The sequence below is a fragment of the Pogona vitticeps genome, chromosome 2 (genome assembly GCF_051106095.1).
Source record: "Pogona vitticeps strain Pit_001003342236 chromosome 2, PviZW2.1, whole genome shotgun sequence".
NCBI classification, from domain to species: Eukaryota; Metazoa; Chordata; class Lepidosauria; order Squamata; family Agamidae; genus Pogona; species Pogona vitticeps.
Genome location: NC_135784.1, coordinates 54,564,863 through 54,589,072, shown reverse-complemented (window position 1 = coordinate 54,589,072; position 24,210 = coordinate 54,564,863). Strand labels below are relative to the sequence as shown.

The 24,210-nt window shown below is 40.4% G+C and overlaps 1 protein-coding gene across 4 annotated transcripts in view; it reads right to left on the bottom strand.

The window, feature by feature from the left end:
• GRM7 (glutamate metabotropic receptor 7) overlaps positions 1-24,210 on the bottom strand; it is a 568,639-nt gene that overhangs the window by 274,026 nt on the left and 270,403 nt on the right. For all 4 annotated transcript variants that reach the window (XM_072989463.2, XM_072989462.2, XM_020791423.3 and 1 more), the window contains exon 3: positions 8,374-8,515. In XM_072989463.2, the coding sequence (XP_072845564.2) occupies positions 8,374-8,515 (142 nt within the window). The remainder of the gene's footprint in view (positions 1-8,373; positions 8,516-24,210) is intronic.

Genomic DNA, 24,210 nt, shown 5'->3' with positions numbered 1-24,210 from the left:
TATTTTAAAGATACATCGACAAATCAGCTCGTAACAATCCCTTAGACTGCCAAGCAACAGCTGCTGCTAGCAAAAACAGTAAGAGACAGCTTGAAGAAGACAGGTTTTTCCTCTTCCTTTGAAAGAGGGTTTGAACAGAGGCATTTGCTCATCTCTCTTTTTTAAACCCTGGCAAAGGGGTTGAGTAAAGTGAGTTAAGAAGGGAAGGGAAAAGGGGAGGAGAGAAGGCTCAAACTGTTGTTATGCCAAAAAATAAAAATAAAAATGAAGAGTGCTGGTTGCCACAAGAAACAGTAGAGTAAATGAACTGATACAAAATTAAGAGCAGTGTAGCCTGCTATAATAGTTCAAATAGAAAGAAGTTAATTAATATAGTTAAAAACAATGGGAATACTCCTACGTATATACCATGTGACCATACAATAAATGGAGCAGTAAAACAGAATCAGTATAACTGGAGTTCTTTTAGCAGGTGTAATTAGGCCCTTGGGTATTTTGCAAGTGTCCAGTCTTACAATGCCTCGATTTACGATTGCCCTGCATTATGGCGAATCTGTTTTAGGATGATCTTTTTGCGATCATAATTGCAGTTGCAAAACGATGGTCTAAATGGGGCAATTTCGCTTTGCGATGATCGGTCCCCTGCTTCGGGAACCGATTCTTCGCAAAACGACGATTTTCCAACAGCTGATCGGCGGTTTCAAAATGGCCACCAGGTAAATAATATGACTCCCCGCTGTGTTTAGGGATGGATTCCTCGCTATACAGGCAGCGAAAATGGCCGCCATATGGAGGATCTTCACTTGACGGTGAGTTTTAAGCCCACTGGAACGCATTGAAAAGGTTTTCAATGCGTTTCAATGGGCTTTTAAATTTTCGCTTTATGATGTTTTCGCTTAATGGCGATTTTCCTGGAACGGATTATCACCGTTAAGCGATGCACCACTGTATAAAAAAGGATAGCCAAAACTACATCTTGGAGTCTGAGACATGAGTCTCACTTTTTCAGTGCATCACACCCCTGAAAAAGTGCCAGCAATTTTTAAGCAAATTTCATCTTTTCCTCAATAAAACTACATATACTTTGGATTACTTCATTTTTTATAATAATTTATATCACTTTATTCTGAAATTACCTTTAGAATAATTTACCGGTGATAGAGTCTCTCTATTATTGAATACCTATATTTTCTCTGATTCCTTGTTATTAAGCCTAAGTGGGTCCTCTTTCCAATCTGTGAGGTTGGAAACTGCAAATGTAGAGGCAATAGTACCCTGAAGGATAAGGAGGAGGAACATTAATAGAAGGACCAGCTCTCTGACTGCAGAGAACTCTGTCAGTTTATTTCAATGACTCTATTAAGTCACCCATAGCTGTAGGAGCTAATATCACAACTTTGATCCTATTACTCAGAAGCAGAGAGAGAGAGAGAGAGAGAGAGAGCCTTTGGCCTGAGCAGTGAGAAAGGGAGGGAAAAAATTGCCCACAGTGACACATTTTGTCTGCTGTCTCACCTGCATAAGGTGTTATGTGGTAAGCAAGGAGCATAGAGGATGGTAGCACCAGGACAAGAGAGAGTAGGATCCAGCAAGTGAGCAATTAGTAGCAAGACACACTCTTAGAGATGGAAAGAGAGAGAAGAGGGAAGTAAATTGGTTGGGGGGGGGACAGGAACAGCTGTCTGAGAAGTTTAAGTCCATTGTGGCTGTGCAAGTGACATGGAACCCCTGTCTGTGTCTGTGAGCTATTTCAATTTCCAAGCTCAGAGAGCACCTTTCCCAGGATCATCTGCAAGGAGACTTCAGGTTTCTGCATTTCGTTTTCATCTGCCTCCTTCTCTGTGCTTTTATATCCTTCCTTTTCATCAGGTGTGCTGGACTCCAAACCAAATTAGCCTTTTTAATCTCTCTCTCTCCAGAACAAAAGGAGTAGATTGGGGAGTAACACCTAAACCTTCAGGGCGAGAGGGCTGACTTGTTTCATCATGCATATTGGGAGTAGAAATTCACCCCACCACCAAATTCAGTGGAATTTATTTCTCTGTAGATGTCCTATGCCAGAATACCCTCCAAAGACAATTTGCCACATCGGGCTTTGTGAAGTCAATTCAGGTGCTTTAAGTAGCTAAGTATAATTTCTTACTAAAATGCAATTTGACATTTGCAGTGAGACACAGATTAGCTTAATATATTTTACTCCACCAGCGCAACTTTGCCTCTCAGCAGTTTGTACTCTGAGTCAATGGAATTAAATTCCTTTTCTCCTGATTGAGGGACACTGGGTTTAACTAAAAATCCATGAGTCACTAGTGTAACCCATTCACTACCTATATCAAGTATATTTTTAGGCCATAAAATAAAATAAAATCTATGTTTTGTTGTAATCAATTAATGGGTTATAGTGATGGATCGTGGACTTTTTATTTCTCCATTAAGCTTCCAGTCTGCTAGAGAACAGGAAAACTGCAGAAACACTGAAAATGTAGTACCATTTGCATCTTTTAGGAATACATTTGTCAATATTCTAGTCAGCGTGTTAGCGCTAGACATAGGGACAGGTGCCTGAGAGTTTTCTTGAGGAACTAGAGAGCAGTTTCAGCATCTTTCAATGGTGCAATGGCAACTCTGATGTCAACACACCAATAATGACAATACATGACTGAAATCCTGTTGTTTAGTGTAATACATTGTACCAGAGTAGGTCTGTTGACTCAGTGGAGATCTAATGTGCCAATTTCTTTATAATTTCCATTAATTCCAATTAGCCTATTCTAGTAGTGTCTTCAGTACATTTGAATCAAACACAATTATGGAACAGCTGGATCACCAAATCCCTACTCATTCAATAAGACTGCTTGAGTTGCAATTTATGATACTAAGCAACAGGATTTCAGCAAGTGAATTACTTTCCTGAACATCAGTGACATTAATGATAACAGGTCGGTGGCTGACCAAAGTAATAAGTAACACAAGAAATCCCTTTTCAAAAGTAACTTTCCAAGCACTGATTGGTGTGCAGAGGTTTATGCTTTCTGCCAGAAAAACACATTATGATTCATAGCAGAATAGTTTATTAATTACTGTTTTTGCAAAACATAACTTTTTAAATGTATCCTCTGGTTGTCATCTACTAAAACTTATACCTGGTCCGTATTTAACATGTACAAGATCAAAATCTGTACAACATCCCATTATTAACATGTTCTTTTGGAGAACAGTGATCTTGATGATTTAAATAGGACAACCTGAGTCCATCTGTCAAACTACTAGTGCCATCTCATTTATGAAGATTCTCAGTCATCTAGGTGAGGTTATCTGGAAGTCATGGCAACTGGACTTCTTTCTCATTAGGCTGAAAAATTGGGTAGGCTCATTAGACGGATAGAGGACAGAAGGTGAGTGAAAATCCACTTCTGCAGTCCTTCTCCACCCATTGTCATGGGTGGCTAACAGTTGTTCACTGTTGAGTGAATGATTTTCTATATGCACATGTATGGCCTCCCTGAGCCCCCTCTCAAACCACCTATCTTCTCGGTCTAAAATGAGTACATTTTGGTCATCAAGTGAGTGTCCTCTGTCCTTCAAATGAAGGAACACTGCTGACTGTCGTCCTGGGCCATTGCCTCTCCTGTGCTGGGCCATGCTCCTGTTTAGTGGCTCTTTGGTTTCTCCAATGTAGAGCTCCGAACACTCCTCTTTGCATTGGACTGCATATATGATATTACTCCTGTTGTGTTTTGGTGTCCGGTCTTTTGGGTGGATGAGTCTCTGCCTTAGTGTGTTTGTGGGTTAGAAGTCCACGGGTTTGTAGTATTTATCAAAAATCCTTTTGAGGTTTTCAGACACACCCACCATGTAAGGAATGACCAGATTTTCCCATTGGCTCTGCGTCTCAGACTGTTCTATTGTCCTGCTGGGTTGGGACAACCTTAAGTGTTAAAGTGTGCAGGAGCAGTGAAGAAGGCCAATTCCATGCTAGATGTCATTGAAAAGGGGTTTGACATCCTGGAGAGTGAAGTCAAGTGGGCCTTAGAAAGCTTGGCTAACAACAAGGCCAGTGGAGGTGATAACATTCCAGTTGAACTATTTAAAACCTTAAAAGATGATGCTGTTAAGGTGCTACATTCAATATGCCAACAAGTTTGGAAAACTCAACAGTGGCCAGAGGATTGGAAAAGATCAGTCTACATCTCAATCCCAAAGAAGGGCAGTGCCAAAGAATGCTCCAACTACTGCACAATTGCACTCATTTCACATGCTAGCAAGGTTATGCTCAAAATCCTACAAGGTAGGCTTCAGCAGTATGTGGACCGAGAACGCCCAGAAGTACAAGCTGGATTCCGAAAGGGCAGAGGAACTCGAGACCAAATTGCTAACATGCGCTGGATTATGGAGAAAGCCAGAGAGTTCCAGAAAAATATCTACTTCTGCTTCATTGACTATGCAAAAGCCTTTGACTGTGTGGACCACAGCAAACTATGGCAAGTCCTTAAAGAAATGGGAGTCCCTGACCACCTTGTCTATCTCCTGAGAAACCTATATGTGGGACAGGAAGCAACAGTTAGAACTGGATATGGAACAACTGATTGGTTCAAAATTGGGAAAGGAGTATGACAAGGCTGTATTTAACTTATATGCAGAATACATCATGCGGAAGGCTGGACTGGAGGAATCCCAAGCTGGAATTAAGATTGCAGGAAGAAATATCAACAACCTCCGATATGCAGATGATACCACTCTGATGGCAGAAAGTGAGGAGGAATTAAAGAACCTTGTAATGAGGGTGAAAGAGGAGCGTGCAAAAAACGGCCTGAAACTCAACATCAAAAAACCTAAGATAATGGCCACTGGTCCTATCACCTCCTGGCAAATAGAAGGGGAAGATATGGAGGCAGTGACATATTTTACTTTCTTGGGCTCCATGATCACTGCAGATGGAGACAGCAGCCACGAAATTAAAAGACGCCTGCTTCTGGGGAGGAAAGCGATGACAAACCTTGACAGCATCTTAAAAAGCAGAGACATCACCTTGCCAACAAAAGTCCGAATAGTTAAAGCTATGGTTTTTCCTGTAGTGATGTATGGAAGTAAGAGCTGGACCATAAAGAAAGCAGACCGCTGAAGAATTGATGCCTTTGAACTGTGGTGCTGGAGGAGGCTCTTGAGAGTCCCCTGGACTGCAAGGAGAACAAACTCCTTGGAAAAGACCTTGATGTTAGGAAAGTGTGATGGCAAGAGGAGAAGGGGACGACAGAGGATGAGATGGCTGGACAGTGTCTGCGAAGCAACCAACATGAATTTGACAGAACTCCGGGAGGCAGTGGAAGATAGGAGGGCCTGGCGTGCTCTGGTCCATGGGGTCACGAAGAGTTGGACACGACTAAACGAACGAACGATAATCTCCAGACTTAAAAGGAAGGTACCTCAAAATGAAAGATGGTATCAAAATGCTGGGGAGTGGTATCAAGAGACAGGTATCTGGTTGTCTCCTGTGTTCCCAAAGGCATCTGATGGATCCACTGTGAGATATAGGAAGCTGAACTAGATGGGCCCTCGGCCTGATCCAGCAGGGCCCTTCTTATGTACAGTGGTGCCCCGTATAGCGAGGTTAATCCGTTCCGGATTAACCTTCGCTATACGAAAACATCGCTGTGCGGGTAAGGAAAACCTATTGGAACGCATTAAACTTAGTTTAATGTGTTCCAATAAGTGTGCAAACTTAACCCTCCAGCGATGTTTTCGCGTCCGGCGGCCATTTTGGAGCCTCCGATCAGCTGATCGGCGGCTCCAAAGTGGCCGCCGGATGACCCGAAATGGCCCCTATCAGCGTTTTCGCGCCCTCCCCTTGCTTATGGAGGTCGCGAAAACGCTGCGGGGGGGCATTTTGGGCTGTAAGCAAGGGGAGGGCGCGAAAACGCTGATAGGGGCCATTTTGGGTCATGCGGCGGCCATTTTGGAGCTGCCGATCAGCTGTTCGGCGGCTCCAAAATGGCCGCCGGAGCCCCAATCGTCGCAAAGCGAGTGCGGCGATTGGGGCTGATCCGTATAGCGATCCCCAAAAAGGGATCGCTATACGGATTTTTCGTTAAACGGTGCACTCGTTAAGCGAGGCACCACTGTACTATCTTCTGAAGTGGGGCAGTGCTCCTGTTTCCAGTTGTAATACTGTTAGTCCTTTAATATTTATACTATTGTTTTCCATTATTAGTACTACTACTATTTTGTTGTTGTTGTTATGGTTCTTTTTCCCTTGAACAACAACATTAGATATATGATCAAGATAAAACTAGAAAGCTCCAGGAGATACACTTAGTAATATTTGATATCTCAATATGTTAAAGCCAGAACACCAGATAGACTTTTTCTTACATTTCTAACACTTCACTACACAACTCTTCCAAAACCTGCTTCCTATATTTCATATCTAGACTATCAAGCAACTGAGGTTTTTGGGAAATTTACATTTCTTAATTTGCTAAATTACTCATCTCTCAGTAAACTCTGCTTTGAAATTGTATTCTGATTCTTTAATGCTTCGTGTCCTAACACTAAGTTCACTAGACTAAAACAAAGTAGAAGCAGAATTGTTTTGGAAGTTCTGCTAATCCTATCCATACATTCCAGGCTGGACAGCTGAGGACGCTAACCTCAAGGGAGGCCCAGAAGGAGAAAACAAGGAACTGGGCCTTCTCAGTGGTTGCTTCTCAGCTTTGGAATGAGCTGCCCCCTGAAATTTGCCTGGCCCCTCCTGGGTGTCTTTTAAGAAATCTTTCAAAACTTATTTATGTCAGCAGGCCTTCCAAAATATCCCATCTACATAGCCTGCCAAGTCTACTAGCCTATCGTTTCTAACTGCTGCCTGTTTTTAAAGGTAAATGTAATGTAGATTTTAATTTACTGTATTTTTCCGTGTATACGAACCCCCCCCCCCAATTTTTAAAACGACCTCCTAATTTTGACCTTTGATGGAGGTGGAGGAGCAATTAATGGGCAACTGCTCTTCCACCTCTATCTCCTGCTGCTGCTGTCTCCGCTGCCTGCCCGATCATCTCCTTCAGTGCCACTGCCGGGGCTCACCTCCAGCTCATATCACCACCTTCTCCCCTACCCTAAGGAGACGATGGCTGGAGGAGGTGATCCAGCGGCAGCGGCAGGAAGAGGTGCCTGAATGCGTGTGAATACTCCTTCGCCTCTGCCTCCTGCTGCCTCTGCCACCAAAGGGGACAAGGCAGCAACGTCACCTGAGCCCCGTCAGTCCCACTGGAGGTGGTGATCGGGTGGGCGGGGAAGGCAGCAGCAATAGGCTCCCAAGCGCGTGTGAATGCTCCTTCACCTCTCTCTCCACCTCCTGCTACTGCTGCATCGGCCAGTAGAGGGGACAAACATGAGCTCTGGAAGAGGCAACTGGGTAGCAGTGGCAGTGGCAGCAAGAGGCGCCAGAGTGCGCATGCGACTGCCTCCTTCCGTGTATAAAACAACCCTCAATTTTTCCTCTATTTTAGGAAAAGGTGTTGTTTTATACATGGAAAATACAGTAACTGTTAAGTATGTCCATTGTATTATATGTTGTTGTCACTGCTGTACTCCACCCAGAGTGACCATTGGTCAGATTGGCAATATAGCAACTTGGAGGGATGGAGGGATAACGTTAAAACCAAAATAATTAGCTGGGACCTCTGTTGTGAAGCACAAACTGTCCAGATTACAATCAGTTGATCTGAGATTCCACTTATCTATTGTTAAACTAGATTACTTTTTAACCAAAAGTTTAATTGTGCAAAAAGCACCTGTGATCACATCCATATAGCTGATGTGGGCAAATGTGGTAAACTACAGAAGGAGAACCTGTGGCCCTTTAGAACGTTGTTGAAATAAGATGCTAATGGGAGTTGGAGTCGAAAAATATCTAGGCAGTAACAGGTTTTCCATCCAGGTATACAGCCGTGAAAACAACATATAATCCCATGAACATAATTAGCAATCAAATTAAAATTAATATAGACATTACATTTACATTTAAAAACAGTGGCAGTTAAAAATGATAAGCAAATGATGACAAAGAAAAGGGTTATAGCTAGTAACTTTCTTCTGTCATAGAGTCCTGTATGTGGAGATAAAAATCCAAAGAGGGAGAATTCAAAGCTATATCAACATATTGTTGGCCTCACATGGATAGGTCATACTCTGGAGCCGGGTATTGCCACTCAAAGAACAAAGGGTGGTTCTGATTTCATCAATCTTTGATCTTTCTGCCTCTCAATTTCTGTATCTTACTGTCTGCCTGTGTCAACCTGCTGTAATAGATTCCACATTTTCTTGTTAGTCCATAAAGTCATTGCATGTGAACACACGATTTTCTCCAGCCATCCTTACTTTATATCCTCATCGTGGGCAAAGACAATGATAGCCCTGGCTCCAGGAGTATCTTGGAGGAGCTTGATAATTTTATCAAATTCGAAGGTCTTGTCTTCTCGATTCTGAGGGATTTTCAATGACTGGGCAATGCAGAGGTCACCTGTTAACAGAAACAAAGAAGACAATGTGCTAAAATCTGTAAAGTAGACCAACGAGGAAACGGATTTTAAAAATGTGGTTAGCAGGAGTAAAGGGATTTTAAAATGTGAGAAACAGAATTAATTGCTTGATTCATCCACTGGAAATGGTTCTGAGCTTTGGAAAAAAATCCACTTGGCTATGGAGTTCTATAGGTTTTACATTCGCAAACAATTTAATAAGCCACACCTATTTCATTACTCCTCAGGTAAGCTAGTTTCAGGTACCCTTCACTATCCCTCACCTAACCAAGACTTAAGATCAATGAATCTGGTCATGTGTTCTTTTTTTCTGGTACATATTTTTGTAAGCAGATAGAAGAGTAGTGAACAACTTCCAAAGGCCAGGGAGCCACCCCTTGACACCTTCAAACACAGGCCTTGTCCTCATGCTCCTGTTGCTGCTGCTGTTGCTTAATTTAAAAGACACCTCATGCCCTCTGACAACATGAAGAAGGTGCAATTTTATTTACTTATATATATATTTATTTATTGGACTTATATACCGCCCCATAGCGCTACAAGCACTCTCCGGGCGGTTTACAATTTTTAATTATACAGGCTACACATTGGCCCCCCAGCAAGCTGGGTACTCATTTTACCAACCTCGGAAGGATGGAAGGCTGAGTCTACCTTGAGCTGGCTACCTGGGATTTGAACCCCAGGTCGTGAGCAGTTTTAGCTGCAGTACAGCGTTTTAACCACTGCGCCACGAGACATTTTACCACCTTTTTGGTCTCCCATTTTGTCAGGCCCATAGAATTTCAAAGTTGGGAATGACCACAAGTCACTTAGTAGTAACAAAGCCTCAGACACATGTGGTGAATAGAAATATTATGAAAGCACCCTGTGACCTCTCGAGGGCACACATAGGGTTGTTGTTGTCATTTTAAATCAAAATCTAGAAGCTGCAAATACAGTACTAGCAGATGGCAGAGGAGGTGCATGAGGCCTGAAAGCTACACTTTATCCATTATATCTGTAGGAGGAACCGGAGATGTGCACTCCATTCTTGCACTGTTCTATCTACTTCTGACCTTCCTATGTTTATAAGGAAGATCTGCAAAAGAGCTGTAACCATTGACAAAACTACCAGAAATCTGAAATTCTGCCTTATCAGAGGTCCCAATTATACAGAGCTCTGTAAACATGTTTGGCTGAGCACAATCCTAGAAGCTTTACAGATTTTCCAGTTCAAAACAGGGAGTTTATAAACCTAAATAGGGCTTTACCACACCTTGTAAACTAAGATGTGTAGTACAACTTGAATGCATACGTACTGTAAATGCTTATCTATAATTCTGAACCTAGAATTTGGTTTCCACTAAAGCCTTATCCAATCTAAGCTCAAAATGAGTGGGCACCAAAGTACACAAAAGCACTATGAGGGGAGAGCAGAATCCTCTGTGAAACAGCCACTCTATTTCCTCCTGTTACTAGTTCTTTCATTCATTCATTTTTAAGGGCATGCCAGCCAGTGAGCACCAGCAGTACGGACTCCCAATTTAAAATGATGGAGTACCCTCATGCCACACAGCTTTTTCAACACAGAAAACAGGCATATCTAAGTCTTGGGGTTCGGTAGAAATATCGGAAGGAAATTAACAGGTTAACATGTGCCCTTAGGTATATGCTTACCAGCAGAAAACTAGCAGAGCAAGAAACCCTATGATACCTGAAAGGCAAACCAATTTTATTTTATGTAATCTTTTGTGAACTCCAGCCAATAGACTTAACAACACTGCCCCTCTGGAAACAGCAGCACATTATTATGGGTCCATAATTAGTCCATATGACACAGCAAGTTAAGAGTACGATAAAATCCACGTTTGAGTCCTCATTCATTTATCAGACAAACTGGGTGACCTTGGGCCACTAGCTCTCTTTACAATAAACTACCTCACAGGATCGTTGAGAGGACAAAATGGGACAAAAGGAAGGACCAACACATATGCTGCCCTGATCTTTTCCGGGCCTGGGGGGGGGGACCAAAATGTAAAATGTAACAAATTTATGAGTGGCCTCTGCCATTGTTGTTTCGTTGTTGTTGTTGTTGTTGTTGTTGTTGTTGTTGTTGTTGTTGTTGTTGTTGTTTTAAAGGAAGTCTTTACTCAGGAACATAAAACCCACTAATGTGGGACTTGGAAAATCTGATGCAACTGTACAGACAACAACAGTGTGTAATCATTATGTATTTCTCCTCCAGAGATGTCTTGGCTTATAGCTTCTGATAAACTTCGTAACTATTTTTCATTTGTATCCAGCATAGCAAATCCTTCTCTGACGGCCTGCCTATTGCAACCATAGAACATTTGGGCAGTGGCCCTAGGGCATGCTCATAACCTAAGAAAGTGGTGAGATATAGCACTGTGTTCCTGATGAGCCCTTTCTCAACAGGGATCATGTTAAAGCGTCACAGTGATCCATAAAAAGGAAATGAAGAGGGGGAGAGCCAGAAATCCATTTCCCCAAACAATATTGTGAAAATTGCCTGACTTTATAGTTACTACCTTTCCCTGTGGCTTGAGTCTCTTTGGCAGACAAACCCGATTGCTTCTGAATTGGCCTAGTCATTTAAATTCCCAGCACTAGCTGTCCCTGGCTGTACTCACAGGTAGCGAAGAGACGCTAAAACATTTAGACTGAAATGTCCCCAAAGAATAGCCTACCAAGACAAAGCAGAAAACAGAGACTTTTCTCCCACCATCATTCATGTGCAGGCGAAGGTTCTATTACAGAATATAGTCAGGGATTCAGCAATAGGCCAGAACGAATATTGCCAACAAAAATATGGCACTCTAGATGAGTGTAGGACTTTGCAAGGTAAAATATGAGGGCTTACAGACTAAATGTTAATCTACAGCTATACAGGGAAAAGGAGGATGGCGAAATTGTTTTAATCCAGTGCCTCTTGGAATATGATAACATATACTGTTATAATATACTGTGCCTCCAAATGTTCTGTTGTTACTGTTGTTTTAATTCATGTTGTGAGTTATTATCAGCCCCTGCACTGGAAGAAAAGTGGATCACATCTATATAAAAATAAAAGTACTAATGTTTGAACAGGACTGTACTTAGGTCCAGTAACATACACTGATTTGTTGATGATTTAGTAATGTGCTCTGGGATGACTCTTTTTCATATCTATGGGGCCTTGACCTCATAGGTAGGTAGGTAGGTAGGTAGGTAGGTAGGTAGGTAGGTAGGTAGGTAGGTAGGTAGGTAGGAAGGAAGGAAGGAAGGAAGGAAGGAAGGAAGGAAGGAAGGAAGGAAGGAAGGAAGGAAGGAAGGAAGGAAGGAAGGAAGGAAAAGAAAGCAAGCCAGAAAGAAAGATGACATATTGAACTACTAACATACCAGATGCATTGGATGTTGTTGATGAAAGAAGAAAGATCCAAGGTATCATCTTTACAATGGACTAATTTTTATTAGTTTGTTTAAAGTATTACAGCAATGCCAGTTAGCAAATCTTGTTTCTGTCCAGAAAATAGAAAACTATTCCACCCAGTTTCATAAGAACTGTACATTTCTCCAGCAGGTGTCACTATGACACACAGTTTACTGTTAGAATAAGTTGTTTTTCCATTACATTTAATACTTCTTTTTAAATAAAAAGGCTTAACAAGGAGAGATTAGTGTTCTATAACAGAGAGCAACAGCATATTCATACTGAAATATCTTAATCACTATTTGCAGTGACAAAGTGAGAAAGTAAAATGAAACATGTTCCTTACATTCAGCTCAGTGCCTGTAGGTTGAACCTGCTTTGATTACTTAGGGTTATTTCTAACATTTACAGAGTATACAGTACATAAGACAGTCTGTGTTTGCAGACTCAGAATCTAATAAATATGTTATAACAAGAAAGAAGGAATGTGAACTAAAGAGGAAAGGAAGCACTTGTGTACCATCTCATTCACTAATGAAAGACTAAAGCCAATTAGTCATGACCCCCTCATGACAGTATTTTCTGGGACTCTGCCTGCCAATGGCCCTTGGTCTTCTGACTTGTAATCCTTGGCCAAACTATGCCATGCAATTCCCAATTCTCTACGTCACTGTTTTGCTTTCCGTGATCAGTATCACTCCACTGAGCCAAAAATAATAATCGTAGATGAATCTTAGAACTGCAGAGCTGGAAGGGATCCTATGGATCATCAAGGAGACACAGTATGGAATCGAACTTTCAACCTCTGACTCCACAGCCAGATACCTAAACCACTGACCTAACCTTGAAAACCTGATGATAGTCACCTAAACTACAGCCATGTGTTCCCAGGTTATAAACAGGGCACGAAAAAGCTATTATCTTTGCAAAAGCCTTGGGGGGGATATGAAATTCAGTGACACATCTCAAGAAACTATGTTCATTGCTTTAAAACACATTTTTGGCTTGTCAATATCTTCCCCAACAGACATTTCTGTTAGAAGTCTCAGAACCACAATTGCAGTCAATCATCAGTAACCATTATTTTATAGTATCTTGAGATGACCCACATAGTACGTTGGTTAAATTGCAGTACTGTAATCAAGACTCCTCTCACGACCTGAATTCAATCCCTATGGACTAAGTTACAGTCATGTGAAAAAGTAAGTATACTCTCCTTGAATTCTATGGTTTTACGTATCAGGATATCATAAAAACCATGTGGTCCTTAGCACGTCTGAAAATTAGGTAAATACCAGCCGAAGAGGGACAGTAACACATGACATATTACAGTACACCATGTAACAATTTATTTTACAAAAATAAAGCCAGAATGCATAAAACATGTGTGAAAAAATAAGTACACCCTTACAGCTTCCATAGGAATTAAGACGCTAGGTAGGAGCCAGGTGCTGCTAACCAAATGTCTTCAAGGAATTGATCATCAGCATGTGTGACCATCTCTATAAAAGCTTAGGTTTTTATGGACCATTCAGGTGTGTGTTAGCACAATGCTAAGGAAGAAACATATCAGCAATGATCATAGAGAAGCAACTGTTGCTGCCCATCAATCTGGCAATGGTTATAGGGCCATTTCCAAGCCATTTAAACTCCATCATTCTAAACTGAGGAAGATTATTCATAATCCTCCTCGGGAGTGAATGTCCAAGCAAATTCACCCAAGGTCATACAGTGCAATGCTCAGAGAAATTGCAAACACCCCAAGAGTTACACGTCAGACTCTACAGGCCTCAGGTAGCATATTACATGTTAAAAGTTCATGACAGTACAATTAGAAAAAGACTGGATAAGTAGGGTTTGTTTGGAAGGATTGCCAAGAGGGAAACGGTTACTTCAAGTTATTGTTGCTAAAGGTTGTTCTACAAGTGATTCAGTCATAAGGTGTACTTAGTTTTCCATATATGGCTTCTCCATTTCAGCTTTATTTTTGTAAAATAAATCATGACACCGTGTAATATGTCATGTGTTTTCTGAGGTTATATTTACCTAATTTTTTGCTTTGCTTTGTTTCTCATACATGTGAGTTCTTGTATGTGAACTGGATGTCCTCCAGTTTCCACTATCATTAATTGGCTCAAAGAGATTTGTGGGACAGACTAAACAACATAATAGGGCACAGTACTTGAAGTTCATTAACATTTCTAACTATTATTTTCAACTCCAGTTTCTCTCCAACTATTATAATCTTTTCATTAATATTTCTAGAATTGGTTTTCTTAATGGGTAAACACTACAAAGTTCTGAAGAATGATTAATTATTCTTCTTGTCTTGATCAATTTTGTGTTCAATTTTTTGTTATTTCACATGTTTTTCAAATGAAATAGTGCTTTAATGCTTAATAAATAAATCAACACATCAATTTTACAGTACCTTTTCTTACCATGTGAACATTAACAATTTTCTTTACTGACTTAACATGAGCATGTTAGAAATCTCACTACCATTCTTAAACTCGGGTGAGATGTCTGTGAGAATGAGATTTGCAATATGGACGCCAAGGGCTTCATAGAAGGCTTGGCCATATTGTACAGGGGAACATATGATAAATTAAGCCTCTGAGTAGATACCTCTTGCAGAAATCACATTGTTTGATATTATGTATCTCTTTATGGGAATGATGTGGCAAGAAAGAGAATGAGTAAACTAAAACTGTGAAAGGGGGTTCTGCTGAACATTTCTGCAGTGTACACTGGCAAGCTGAATTGGAGTGACTGAGGTCTGCTACAGCTTGATTTGAAGCTTATTTTATGCTTTTGTTTGGCTCAAATAATCACATGGAGACTGTGGATTGTTTTGGTGCCAGTGTCCACTCTGGCCCTTCATTCTGGTATAGTTTGATCTGCACTACATCCTAGAACTACCCTGACCCTGCTCTTATTTTTGGTGCCTGGGAGGGCAGCAAAATGTTGTGCAGACAGCAGAATTCAGCATTCCATAAGCCAACTTAAATAATAGGCGAGTCTCAAACACAAAAATCATTAACTATACATCAAATTTGGCATGAATGTAGCAAAAAGTCTGTTCTTGATCTGTGCCATATTTGGAGACATTTGTGAGATGGGTTTTCTAGTTATGAGTTTTTAAAAAATAACAGTGTTTTACCCCCATGCAAAAGCAAGCAACCTGGAGCAGAAGCAAGCAGCCTGCAGTAAATTTAAAATAGATCAACTGTATCAGTAAGACCAAATTTTCATACTTTGAAAGAGAATGGTCAGTACAAATCACTTTTTTTATTTTGAAGGAATTCAGCAATTCATGGCCCTAATGCTCACTTTGAAATTAGTGCTTTCCAAGCAAGAAAAACTGAGTTTATACTTTCTCTTTTACCCAGAACTTTTACCCTGACACTCAGAACCACATTCAATGACGATGAAAGAAAACATTTAATTCCCTCCTGGCCAAACATTTCTGTTTCCTGTGAAAATAAAATATATATATTTGAAATAGAGAATAATATTCAGCAGTTCATTCATTTAAACTGTGTAATTACTGGTTTTTTGCTTTGTGCTTAGGAACGATTTCAAAGCAGGTCTTACCTAGTTTACTTGTGAGTTTAAGGTTACCTGGTTTACTCACAAGTAAGTTTACCCAGTTTACCCATGAGTAAGGAAAATGGAAACCATTCTATTGTGTCCTGAGAATACACTCTTGTCCATGGTGTAAGACAAGACAATTAAATTTGTGACACATCTATTCTTCTATAATGATATATACATTTTTATAATCCATACAATCAAAGGCTTTCTCACAATCTGTAAAGCAGAAACTGATTTTCTTCATAACTTTTTGTACTTTGCTCCAAGCAAACATATATGACAAAAATCTCCTGCAAAATCCTGAGCATCACTTTTCCTTGCATAAGAAATTAACATGATAGTCCCATTGTTACTACAATCTTTGATGTCCCTTTTTTCTTGCGTATTGCCATGTATATTGGATAGCCTGTAGGTCATTATTTTGCTTTCCATATTTGTTGGCATATTCTTGTAAGGACTTTGATGATTCAGCCTCTGTTACTTGAAATAACTCTATTGCTATCCCATCTACTTGTGGGGATTTATTTCTTCACATTACTTTGACTGAAGCTTCATTTTACTTTCTAAAACTGCAAGCTTTTCATTAGAGGATTCTTCTTCTAAGGAATTTTCATTCTTCTTCTTCTTCTTCTTCTTCTTCTTCTTCTTCTTCTTCTTCTTCTTCTTCTTCTTCTCCTCCTCCTCCTCCTCCTCCTCCTCTCCTTCTCCTTCTCCTTCTCCTTCTCCTTCTTCTTCAATATATATATATCATTTCCATGCTGTCTTCATTCTTTCCTGATCAGATACTATGGCATCTGCCACCACAAATCTAGGTTTAAAGTAGTCAAAGGAAGCAGCAGGACTTTCTTTCAGAAATGTCTCAGACATATTTGGTAGTCAACACAATATTCAGTCAGCTCATGCAATTGGTAAACACAACCCAACTTAAATTATCATCAAGTAAAATAGTTTGTGTTCCCTTAGATCTCAGTCCTGCAATTCTGGCTGGATCAAATGAGAGAAGTGCAGAAATGTATCTGTGTCACTAGTTATTGTGTTTTCTCTGTGAAAGGGAGAAAGAGAAATTCTTTCTTGAAGTTTTATTGTTGTGAGTTTGTTAATAATAGATTGAGGGAGCAAAGTCCCTGATGGATCAATTGAATAATAAACGTTATTTATGCAGACACAGATCTTGTTCAGAGGAAACACAAAACATTCCTCCACCACATACGAAACACATTGAACAAAACACAGTTTTAAAATGTTTCGATAAATAATTTCTCACACAAAATGAGTTAACTGTGCATTTCAAGACAACTGCAGTTGGTCCAATGAAACACTGGCATACTAAAACTCCCCACACTTATATATGATAAAAGAATAAATTAATACCAGCAGACTGAAACTTGCTCTACCTGAAATTAGAAAGGCTGACATACTCTGATGAAACCCAGAAGCAATATTTCTTAAATTTAATCATCTCATCTCTATGGATCCTAGTCTGATCAGATTACAAAATCTGACAAGATCAGATTCTAAGGCTGCATGGATTTAGGCCATATTAATTTAACATCTGTCAATGAACAGCTCTTCCCTGCAGCAACCTACTTCAAGATAACGATTATAAAGTGAAGGTCCAAGACTCCAAAGAGCTATCCTAGTGCATCCTAATACTTTTGAGAGGAAGTGGGTAGCCATGTAACGGAAACAAAAAGCAATCTTGTGTACCTTAAAGACTAACCAGCTTTACTTACGGTAAGCCTTTGTGCAGTGTAGCCCACTCTTTGGATACATCTAAAGGCCCTCCACCTACTTCCTCTGCCCCTGACCTCTCCTACTGGAGGTTGTACAGCAACATGGCTACTCTGACCTTGAGTATGAGACATCTGGACAATGACTTTCTGCTGCATCCAGACTACTCTCTAGGGTCTTTTATCCAACAGGTTATATTCTTTTCTGTATTCCTTCTCCCATTTGTTTCTCCTTGAATGGCTAGTTGTAACAATCTGCACTTTTCATTTCTCATAACATGACTGAAGTAAAACAGCTTTCTGCATTTTATGTGTTTTATTATTGCCTGGCCTTTATTTGTTTGTCTCTCATTTTCATTTGGTGGTCTGACTTCTGCCAGAGACATCCATTCAACAGAATATCTAGAGCAGCCATTCTCAATGGGGACCATGTGGCCCACTGGGGAGCCCTGGTGCATTTGAAGGGGGGGGGCACAGACGGGAAATAATTCTTCACACACCACCTTATAAGGTTTATTATACGACTTATACAATCCTGATTCGGCCTTTATTTCTTTTACGTTGTGTTTATGCCCACGGACAAAAATATAACAGGTAGAGAATGGCTGATCTACAGCACATTCTATTCTTGTTATTCTTACCTACTATTTAACCCTTCAGAGTTGGTCGATATGTACCAGGGATGTTGGCAAGTCTTCAGGTCTGAGTCTCAAGTCTGAATCTGAGTCTTTGGTACACAGTCCTGAGCCTAAAGTCCTATTAAAAACAAGCTTTTCCCCCCAGAAAAAAAGGATGGGGTAGGTGGGTTCTGAGTCATGAGTCAAGTCTATAAGGGGGAAAAAAACTCCCCTAGTCAAGTCCAAGTTGAGTCACTGGTGCAACTGAAATCCAAGTTGACAGTGAGTCCTGTGACTTGAATCCCCATCCCTCATATATATCAAGTTAAACTAGAGGGATGTGGTGGCACTGCGGGCTAAACCGCAGAAGCCTTTGTGTGCTGCAGGGTCAGAAGACCAGCAGTTGTAAGATCGAATCCATGCGACGGCGCAAGCTCCCATCGCTTTGTCCCAGCTCCTCGCCAACCTAGCAGTCCGAAAGCATGTAAATGCGAGTAGATAAATAGGTACTATCTCGGTGGAAAGGTAAACAGCGTTCCGAATCTAAGTTGCGCTAGCCATGTGACAACAGAAACTGTCTTCGGACAAACGCTGGCTCTACGGCTTGGAAACGGGGATGAACACCGCCCCCTAGAGTCGAACTCAACTGACTAAAATGTCAAGGGGACCTTTACCTTTACCTAAACTGTAATTAACTCACCTTAGAATGAGAGCCATTATGGGCTTCACTTTACTCTTTAGGAATGAATTAATATCAGTTTTGTCATTTTGCTGTAGGAATAGGACTTTGTGCACGAAAAACCTGTATCTTAACATTTCTGTTCCTAGTCATCTTCTCATCTATGTGTCCAAACCATCAGGGATTTTTTGCTTATTCAAATAAACTGAAAGATCTGAAATCTGCTCATGCCCCAATCAAATTTAATTTCTCCTAGTTAAACAGGAGTTCAGAAGAACAGAACAAATGCACAAGAATAAGCCATAGAACAATAAAAGAAACAAACAAGGAGTTTTTGCTGATCCCAAACCTTCCACAACAGTGGTGCGTCTCAGGGGGAGGTTGTAAAGAAGAATGAGGTAAAATTATGCTGCAATAAACACTGTAAAATATGAATTTATTTTACTGCTTCCTGTAAATATAGATACCATGTGTATTTGAAATATAATTTATTTTTTGCAGACAGTATCTGTGGAATAGGAATCAAGATTCATCTAGAAACTCTCCATATGGATTCTTTTTACTGCTTTGTTTTAAATGTGTCTGTTGATTGGTGTTCGCATGTATGTATGTATGTGTGTATACATGTATGTGTGTGCGTGCATTCCCCCCAGCAAAACTAATCTAAAGCAAAATTAAACAGAAGCCATAGTGTGTAAATTGGCAGAGAAACTAAAAATGTCTAGCACAGATGAGTTAATTAAGAATTTTATTCTATTAAAGTTGTCACTGTAATTTTTGGTGCATTTTTAATGTCATTCCCTCGTGCATTTTATCACCTCAAAGACTCGCTTTTATTATGACAGTTAAATCAAGCTTCTTTAATTTTACAAACTCAAGGCAGTCACTGGAAGACTAAATTGAATGCTAAGAATGGTGTAAATGATAATTATGGAAGTGATGGAAAAGATAGAATAGTTTTTCTTGAAGGTTTAGTTCTGATCTAAAAATAGGGGGTTATAGAGCATCGTAACTTAACTCTGCAATGCCCCATGGTTATGGATCCTCAGTGAGTATTTTACACAGGATTTCACACACAAAACCCACCAGCTATGCCAATACACCGGCTACAGTAACAGCCCATGCACTATGTGAAAGAATGGCCTTTGTAATTTCTGTAAATTTTTCATAAATATATTTATCAGAATCCCATTTAAGTACATGATTACATACAATTTTCCCTTCTCTCCAGCAGGCTGTATATTATAAACTCAATACTGCAGTTACTGCAAAATTGGGTGCACCATCACTCACATACCCAAACTCATGAACAGGAGCTGACATGAAGGGAAAAATCACTGTGCAATTGCCTTATGGGTGTGCTTGTTCATCTGTGGGATTTTGACCAGTAACACCATCTAAGCAATGATGGGGTGGACCTTTATTAGAATCCATACAGGAATAATAGCAAAAATGGAACAGCTTTTGCAAGAGGAGTAGACCCTCAAGGTCTCCATGATATGGAAATGTTTTCACATATCACTGGGATGTTTTAAAGACAGTAGTGGCTCAAGTCATCTTACTACATGAAGTAGCAAGAGGTTTTCACTGCTTACCCATCCCTTATGTAGTAAATCTGGCTCCTCACTCCTCTCCTCCCCTCAGGGTTCTTCTGTGGGACCATAACACCTCACAAAGTGGACATCCCACTTTGGGTGCACCCAGGATAAGCAAGCAGGGAAGCAAACGATGGCATAGGAAGGGGAGGTGGTAACAGCAGAAAATCAAGTGTGGAACATTGGAGGAGGCAGCAAAGGTTTTTGGAGAAGCGTCTCTGTACAGTTCATCTACTGAGTAGATGATTTATGCGGGCCACAAAGATTGCTAAGCACCCTTAAAGCAAGTGCTGACCTTAGGTGTAGGGAAGAATGCTATTCCATTGACAGCACTGAAGAAAGATCCAGCTATCAGTCTCACTGACTTTTCTGTCCCCTGTCTCAGATAGGAAAATGTCTGGGGTCTGTCCTGCTCAATGGCTGATAAACTATGAGAAACTCTCTGGATTATGGGTGGAATGGGAATGGGTTTGGTACTGTCCAAACTCCTAAGTTCCTTTCACATTTAATGCCTAAGAACAAACTGTGATGTCCCTGCTGAGCAGTCCTTCACTCACTGTTGCTTACTCTGGATCGGGTCCTGTTCAACATCAGTGGAGCAGAAAGCTCTTCCAGCACTGAAATGTGAGATTTTGCTGGTCATTCATGTTAGTGGTGATTGCTACTCTGAGTTTACGAAGGCTTCCACCTAGTCAAGAAGATGTACTGGATACCTCCCTGCACAAATGGCAAAAAAGTCAACTCACTCATGCTATACGGCATTGTACAGTTTGTCTGGAGAAGATCCTGGCCCTCCTATTTCCACTTTCCACATATCCACCAAAAACACATGGGCTGTCTTGGACAACATGGCCATTTAAACAATTTCATATAAAAGAGACCACCAATTTTTGCAGGAAATTGAGAAACTAATCATTAATGTAGGAATTTTACAAACTTGGTAGGTGGTTTTTTTATTTTTATTTTTTATATATATACTGAAAGGATTTGTTCCAAGCTGGGATGAGCAGATGAACTCATCAGCTTTGCTAGGTTACTTTTTTGCAGCTTGTGTGCAACATTCACTCAGTGTATGCAAGATGTTGCATGTCAAAACACCATATATATTTTTTTCTCTGATTTGCTTTCAGATGGGTTTGTGCACCCCACTGTTATATTTTGTTTTCTCATAGTAGAAATGAAACAGATGATACCAGATATAAGGAAGAGTCTGGATACCTGTGAACACCAGGAGGACTAAAACATCCATAGGCCTCAAAGGTACTAGATTAACTCAGGATTCCTAGCCAGCTAATACAACATTTCTAATAATCATTTTGGAGTTTCATATTTCATATTCCCACCCAATAACCTTACCTATAATTCCCATCAGTCTAAGCAAGCATGAAGAATTATGTCTTCTGGAATCAGTAACGGATCTGGAGTACCCCATATGCCTTAGTCCAATTGTACTTCCTCATCTTTAAGGGCCAACCCTGAAAGGTTCATGGCCTTGTGTAAACTGAGCAGACCATGAAGTGAACACATTCCACGTAGCTTGGTGAACTGTGATGCCTGGAGTCATCCCAGAATCTCTATTGCATTGCCTAGTTTCCTATTATACACCCTAACAAGTTTATTAGAAGGTTTGTCTCCTGGTAGTGGTGGAACTCTCACTTTTCTACATTTGGTTAAGTGTCTCTTTCATTCAGGATCACTGGATACTCCAGAGTTGCAGTTTGATTTCTGAAAGGGCACAAATAGAACTGATATTACGCACTATCTAAAGATACAAGGCAGCAGATGGCTCAGTCTGGTCATGAACAAATGCTTGAGAAACCAAGAAAAATTGAGATTTCTATGTAGATGGCTGCATTAACATTAAACAGGTTAACACCAAATGACGTTACATCCAAATGATGTTACAGTGGTGCCTCGCAAGGCAATATTAATTCGTTCCGTGAAAATCGCTGTCTTGTGAAAACATCATCTTGCGAAATGTGATTCCCCATTGGAATACACTGAAATCTATTTAATGCGTTCCAATGGGGGGGGGAAATGTCTTGCGAAGCATTAGTCCAAAAAAAAAAAAGGTCTTGCGAAACGCGATTCCCCATTGGAATGCATTGAAATCTATTTAATGCGTTCCAATGGGGGGGAACCGTCTTGTGGAGCGTCGGCTTAAAAAAAAAAGTCTTGCGAAGCATAGGAAAAACTGTCTTGTGAAGTGCAACAGCGATCGCAAAAACCCATCATCTTGCAGATTAATCATTCCTCAAGGCAATCGTATTGCGAGGCACCACTGTATTTTCAGTGAAACTGCAATCAGGACACACATTAATACGAAAGAGCACTGTGAAAACTATCTGTAAAAAAAAAAGATGGGAGAAATCCAGTTTGCTTCTCTGTTACCCTTGAGTGCAAATTCTTTGCAAGGTCTACAGTGTGGGCAGTCGGCATCTATGCTTTCTCATTTCTGATGTTCAGTCATTTGTTTGCTACCTGGAATTACTGGTTGCAACACTGCTCACAAACAATACTTCCCAACACTGATTTGGCTCCATTGCCCAAAGCAATTTCCTGCAGCCTCCGCAGGCCCAGGAGAATGTTATGCTCTGCGACATTGTTTTATTTTTCTGAACTGCCTCTTGGAATGCCACACTGTAATTTAAAAGATTGTTCGGTGCTGTGCCGTTCTTACAAAGGATTTCTCTCCAGACCTAGTATTAATCTGACCACCCCTAGACAGCAAAGGAGTTTACAAGTTGCAAGCACAAAGCCTTTTTTTTTCTTTTGGAGGGGGAAGGGGAAGAATGGCGAGCTCTGGACGTTTTTCTGATTCATTTATCTTTTTCCTGGGCAGATACATAGCTTCTCACCCTGTTTCAGATGACTGTGCACATCTTTCGAGACAAACAAAGACATTGTCAACCAACAGGAAATTCAATGAGCAAGAAAGGCATAATAACTAAGTGGCGGGTAGCATTTGTGCCTTCTACAGGAAGCCAGCTTGAATGTTCTCTAAATTTTAATAGATTAGTGACTTTACAACACAGCGTGGACTTGAATGTATAAAGTTCCAGATACAGGAGGTGTGATGATGCACAATGGTTTTTAAATGCTGTCTTTCAGTAGTTGGCAGACTGGCAGAAAGAGTATTATGTTCTCTTTGCTACCTACAGCTCTTTTCAAAACTGGACCAATTCTGCTTGACCAGTGCTTGATCGCCTTTAGTTTCTATTAGAGCCTTATTTCTCTTGTGGAGCTTGGAAGCAATGCTGTATAAATAAAGTTGCTCTCTGTAGCATTACAAAATAACCTAATGGATGATAATATTGTTGCTTTTTTAGTGTAATGAGTAATGTTTACTCATTATTTCTAAAATGCTGGCATTGGAAGTCATTTCAGGGGAGGCAGGAATATTTTCCTATTTTTAGTGTATTTTTGGAAAAAAAATAAAAACCAATGTGCTAGTAACAGTACTAACATGTCATTTTCAAGTAGCAATGACTGACATGTTACTATTTTTTTTTCCTCTTGCGAAAATGCCTGCATCGTTATTTTTTCACTGCAGAATCTGGAACACAAAACCAGTTAGAAACCTTGATTCAATAGCTAGCTGGATGGATAGCTCAGTATTTTAGGTAGAGGGCTAAGGAGCTAGTGGTTGGGAGTTCAATTCCCCACTGTCCATCCAGTTGTTTTTTTTTTTTAATTCAGGTTGTGTAGCTTTCAGCAAGACATATAGTCCATGATTGGTACCAGAAGAAAGCGAGAGTACCAATGAGTACTTTCTACTTAGAAGCCCTGGAAAGGGTCACCATAAGTCAGAATCAACTTGATGGCACATCATTATTGTTATTAATTCAGAATCCCACTGAGGTGCACAGCTATTGAAATTAAGAAACAGATGAAAAATTTGCTTATAATTGGATTGCTTGCAGTGTCCATTCATTGAGTCAGAGCAGGCAGAAAGGGTTATAAAAGAACAGTTTGGCAAGGTCTAGTCTTGTATGTTGCAGGAGGAGAAAAAATGGCATACACAAGCTATCAAAGAACTGGCAATTGAG